This window comes from Oncorhynchus kisutch, linkage group LG14 (genome assembly GCF_002021735.2).
Source record: "Oncorhynchus kisutch isolate 150728-3 linkage group LG14, Okis_V2, whole genome shotgun sequence".
Classification (NCBI taxonomy): domain Eukaryota; kingdom Metazoa; phylum Chordata; class Actinopteri; order Salmoniformes; family Salmonidae; genus Oncorhynchus; species Oncorhynchus kisutch.
The window spans coordinates 67,598,959-67,604,243 of record NC_034187.2 but is presented as its reverse complement, the minus strand read 5'-3'; the positions used below and the strand labels follow the sequence as shown (position 1 = coordinate 67,604,243).

At 48.5% G+C, this 5,285-nt stretch overlaps 1 protein-coding gene across 1 annotated transcript; it reads left to right on the top strand.

Moving 5' to 3' along the window:
• The first annotated feature begins 1,604 nt into the window (after positions 1-1,604).
• LOC109904674 (cyclin-dependent kinase 5 activator 1) lies at positions 1,605-4,889 on the top strand. The gene is made up of 2 exons (XM_020501857.2): positions 1,605-2,515; positions 3,164-4,889. The coding sequence occupies exon 2, from the start codon at positions 3,393-3,395 to the stop codon at positions 4,377-4,379; it is 987 nt and encodes a 328-aa protein (XP_020357446.1). The 5' UTR covers positions 1,605-2,515; positions 3,164-3,392; the 3' UTR covers positions 4,380-4,889.
• The last annotated feature ends 396 nt before the right edge of the window (positions 4,890-5,285 follow it).

Sequence of the window (5,285 nt, the reverse complement as noted above, 5' to 3'; positions counted from 1 at the left end):
CTGCCAGAGTCTCCCGTCTGTCCAACACGTGCTCAGCCCCCTCCTGTGCTCCCTGTTCACTCATGACTGCATCGGCCAGGCACAACTCCAACACCATCATTAAGTTTGCAGATGACACAACAGTGGTAGGCATGATCACAAAACAAATATGAGACAGCCTATAGGGAGGAGGTCAGAGACCTGGCCGTGTGGTGCCAGGACAACAACTTCACCCTCAACGTGATCAAGACAAAGTAGAAGATTGTGGACTACAGGAAAAGGAGGACCGAGCACGCCCCCATTCTCATTGACGGGGCTGTAGTGGAGCAGATTGAGCTTCAAGTTCCTTGGTGTATACATCACCAACAAACTAACATGGTCCAAACACACCAAGAAAATCGTGAAGAGGGCACACTGAAAATGTTTGTCATGTGTCCTCAGATCCTCAAAAGGTTCTACAGCTGCACCATCAAGAGCATTGCATCACTGCCTGGTATGGCAACTGCTCGGCCTCCGACAGAAAAGCACTACAGAGGGTAGTGCGTACCGGCCAGTAAATCACTGGGGCCAAGCTTCCTGCCATCCAGGACCTCCATACCAGGCGGTGTCAAAGACTCCAGCCACCCTAGTCATGGACTGTTCTCTCTGCTACCACATGGCAAGCGGTACTGGAGTGCCGAGTCTAGGTCCAAAACAGCTTCTACCCCGAAGCCATAAGACTCCTGAACAGCTAATCAAATGGCTACCCAGACTATTTGCATTGCACCCCTACCCCCTTTTACGCTGCTTCTACTCTCTGTTTATTATCTACGCATAGTCACTTTAACTGTACCTATATGTACAGTTGAAGTCAGAAGTTAACATACACTTAGGTTGGAGTCATTAAAACTCGTTTTTCAAGCACTCCACAAATTTCTTGTTAACAAACTATAGTTTTGGCAAGTTGGTTAGGACATCTACTTTGTGCATGACACAAGTAATTTTTCCAACAATTGTTTACAGACAGATTATTTCAATTATAATTCACTATCACAATTCCAATGGGTCAATAGTGTACATACACTAAGTTGACTGTGCCTTTAAACAGCTTGGAAAATACCAGAAAATGATGTCATGGCTTTAGAACCTTCTGATAGGCTAATTGCAATCATTTGAGTCAATTGTGGATGTATACACCTGTGGATGTATTTCAAGGCCTACCTTCAAAGTCAGTGCCTCTTTGCTTGACATCATGGGAAAATTAAAAGAAATCAGCCAAGACCTCAGATAAAAAAATTGTAGACCTCTACAAATCTGGTTCATCCTTGGGAGGAATTTCCAAATGCCTGAAGGTACCACGTTCATCTGTACAAGCAATAGCATGCAAGAATAAACACCATGGGACCACGCTGCCGTCATACCGCTCAGGAAGGAGACGCGTTCTGTCTCCTAGAGATTAACGTACTTTGGTGCGAAAAGTTTAAAAACTGTAAAAACTGGCCACCAGTTAGGAACCTTGTGCTAGAGTTTCACCATACTGTAACTATATGTTATAGACCCCTTTCACCTACTGGGTATGTGGCATGTAATATCTATTGTAGACCATGCCTGCAGGTAGCTTAGCTTGAAAACTATGAGAGACACACTGAAGCCACTTACCCGTTATCCCACTCCAAACACACACAAACACATCATAAAACAAGCAAAATATCGTAATCTACAGCCACATTTCTAAAAATGTACAATATCACTCGAATGCGAGAAGGATAGTCTTGTGATCTAGCAATGTAGTGTCGGAACAACACATTGCCATCAGTGAGTGTGTTTGTGCGCGCGTCAGGCAGCTGAGCAGTACACGCACCCCTGCTAGGAGGAGTCAGTAAACGATTTGATTATCCGCCTCGCTCAACTCTGTGCGCTCAGTGGTTTACGGGGACCGATTTGAAGGGTTGACAAGGAGAATCGCTTCCCCGTTACCCTGTCCCTCTTCACCGGGTAGCCTAGAAGCATAGTATCCTATCCCTGTCCCTCCGCTCGTTCCACGTTGAACAGAATGGCCAGAGACGCATAGAGAACTGTCTGGATTTTGAAGGTGAAGGACTTTGTATTTACATAAAGTTCTGTAGGCTATAAGTACTGCGTATTTGATCGCGAGGATGGCTGCGAATATGGAATTAATCGAAAGGACAGTAAGGTCCGATATCAGAGTGAAAGTTTGCACAGCACTCCCTCTGAGATGGAGACGCGAATAACATAATAATTTATTCACTTTTTCTCATAACGGAGCGGCCTTTTGGATTTATTGTCTGCAGCTATTACGCGGCGCCGGACACCTGCACCCGACTTGGCCGAGACGGCTTCTACGCGGCTCTCCGCTCAATAACAAATTGCTCAGAAGCGCTTCTTGAACTGAATCGATAATTTCTACTCGTATCTGAACTGTTGTCAATGGTAGGCTACTTCCACACAGGCAGTTCATTTGTTGCGCTTTGTTGTGCAGTTCTGTAAATCACTGAATGCGACGGATAGGCGACAGTGGACATCCGATAATAAATTGGTGAGCACCTCTACTCTCCTCATATTGATTATTATACAACCTCTTTGTAGTTACATGCAGGTATTTTATAAATGTTACATTATCCTGTTAATTATTTTCTGTGTTTGTGGGGATTCATTCATTGTGTGATGTTATTGTCTGAGGTTGGGGTTTGCGGCTTTATGCTCTTGTTATAGTGCGCACTGTGACATGTTGTTGTAACCTGTCCTAGAATATCATTGTGTTCTGTGAAAAAAATAATAGTTATTGATTTATCCCACTGCAGTAGCCTAGGTTACAATATGTTGCATTGATTCGACAATAATTGCTGCATGTACAGGCAGTCTGAGTCAGTCTAGTGACTAAAGAGACAGGCGCATGAGGAACCGTCCTCACACTAGGCTAGGGAATTAATTGTCTGTACTAGCTCTGGTCCAGGGCGTTAGTTCGCGGTCGTAGATGTTAGTAGAAGAACACGCACTAACGTCCTGGACCAGAGCTTTGTCTTGATATGCATGTGGGAATAATGTAGCGTCGCTGCTTGACGGGATTTTAAATATTTTTTATATTACATTATTAAATGTTATTACAAATGTCTTGTTTTAAATGTTAAAGTATTATCTTGTTTATTCTCAAAATCATACGTTTGCCTGTTCTTATGTGTTGCAGATACTTGATGTGTCTTCATGGGCATTTGAATAGTGTCAGCATCAACTGAAAAGTAACAAAGCTCAACTAAGCTTTATAAATGTCTTCCTCAGTCATCTCTTCATATCGCTTCTCTGTCCAGTATTCACTGCCTGAATTGTAATCGCTAAAACAGGAGAGAACTGTGCCTCCACCTCGCCCCTGTCCAAATTCAAAGCCAGTGTAATATTCTTTACAGCACTGACTCACAATGGGCACAGTACTATCCCTTTCCCCTGCATTCAGGAAGAACAGCTACTATGACACGCGGCCTGGCTCACTCAACCACTACCCGAGCCTGAGCAGCCGTTCGCTCAACACTCAGAAAGACCGCGCCAGTGGCCTGAAACGGGGACAGTCAATCTTTCTCCCAGCCCTCACCTGGAAACGCCTTGTCGCCTCCACCAAGAAACGAGGGGGCTCTAAGAAATGTCCTGGGGGTCCGGGGTCACTTGGAGACCCCCTCAACAACAACAACATCTACCAGAAGGATCCGGTGTTGCACCTCAACCGCGAGAATGTCAAGAAGTCTCTGTCGTGTGCCAACCTCTCAAGCTACGACGGGCCAACGGGACTGGGTCTGGGGATAGGCTTCGGCCAGGGGCACTACAGCTATGGCATGGGCATGAAGCCCCAGCAGCTGTCCTCTGTCAAGAAGGTGCCCCACCAAGGAACGGCCGCCTCATCCCCCAAGCGCATCATTGTCCAGGCGTCCACCAGTGAACTTCTCCGGTGCCTGGGTGAGTTCCTGTGTGGCCGCTGCTACCGGCTGAAGCACCTCTCCCCTGCGGACCCGGTGCTGTGGCTGCGGGCGGTGGACCGCTCTCTGCTCCTCCAGGGCTGGCAGGATCAGGCCTTCGTGACTCCGGCCAACGTGGTGTTTGTCTACATGCTGTGTCGTGATGTGGTGGATGGAGACCTGGTGGCGTCAGAGCACGAGCTTCAGGCCACACTACTCACCTGTCTCTACCTGTCCTATTCCTACATGGGCAATGAGATATCCTACCCACTGAAACCTTTTCTGGTGGAGGCTGGCAAGGAGGCCTTCTGGGACCGCTGCCTAGCCATCATTGACGCCACCAGCGCCAAGATGTTGCGCATCAACGCCGACCCGCACTTCTTCACCCAGGTGTTCGCTGAGCTGAAGAGTGAAGGGGGCTGCAGCCCACAGGACTACAGCCGCGTGCTGGACCGGTGAGAGGAGGGGTAGTGGGGTACAACCCCCCCCCCCAATCCCCATCCCCCTGTCCTTTCCCCCCACCTCTCTGCCAAACATTTCCCACCCGCTCCAGCCACCTACCTCCAAGAATGTAACACAGGGATAAGGGACTGCCCCCCCCTCCACCCCCCCCGTCTAATGGTACATCCCGAGATCCTGCCATTAACCATCAGTGAGCCATCCACATTAAGACAATGGGGAAACTTGTCCCCCTAAGACTAGATCAGAAATTTGCATGTGTCATCAATAGGGTTGAGTGCTTATGTTGTTAGCACAAGCCCTTTTGTGTTATGTAATACTCACCTGATTTTACTTGAATGGTGGAACCATTTGTTCCACCTGTCCTTCGTGACCCCATTCTCACCTCTTGTGTCTCAGTGAGCTGGGGGAACAGAAACAGAAACAGTCATCTCAGCTGTTCCCCCCTCCAGTCTCTCCCCACTCTCCTCCCTTCCCTCTCCCCACTCTCCCCTCTTTCTCCCCTCTCCACTCTCTCTACCCTCCTCTTTCTCCCCTCTCTTCTCTCCCCTATCTCCTCCCTCCCATTTCCTCTATCTCCTCTCTCCCCTCTCCTCTCTCTCTCCTCCCCTCTCTCCTCTTTCCCCTCTCCCCTCTCCTCTCTCCCGTCTCTTCCCTCACTTCTCCCCTCTCTCTCCTCTCCTATCCTCTCTCCTCTCTATCCCCTCTCCCCTCTCCCCCTCTCTCCTTTCTCCTCTCTCCTTCCATCTTCCCTATGCTCTCTCCCCTCTCCTCACTCTCCTCTCTCTCTCCTCCCTCCCCTCTCTCCTCTCCCCTCTCCTCGCTTTCCTCCCTCCACTCTCTCTCCTCCCCTCTCCCACCTCTACCACAGCCAATAATCCCTGTCTGAATGTGATAGCAACATCC

Coding starts and splice junctions, on each gene's coding strand:
- LOC109904674 (XM_020501857.2), top strand. CDS start 3,393: ATGGGCACAGTACTATCCCTTTCCCCTGCATTCAGGAAGAACAGCTAC.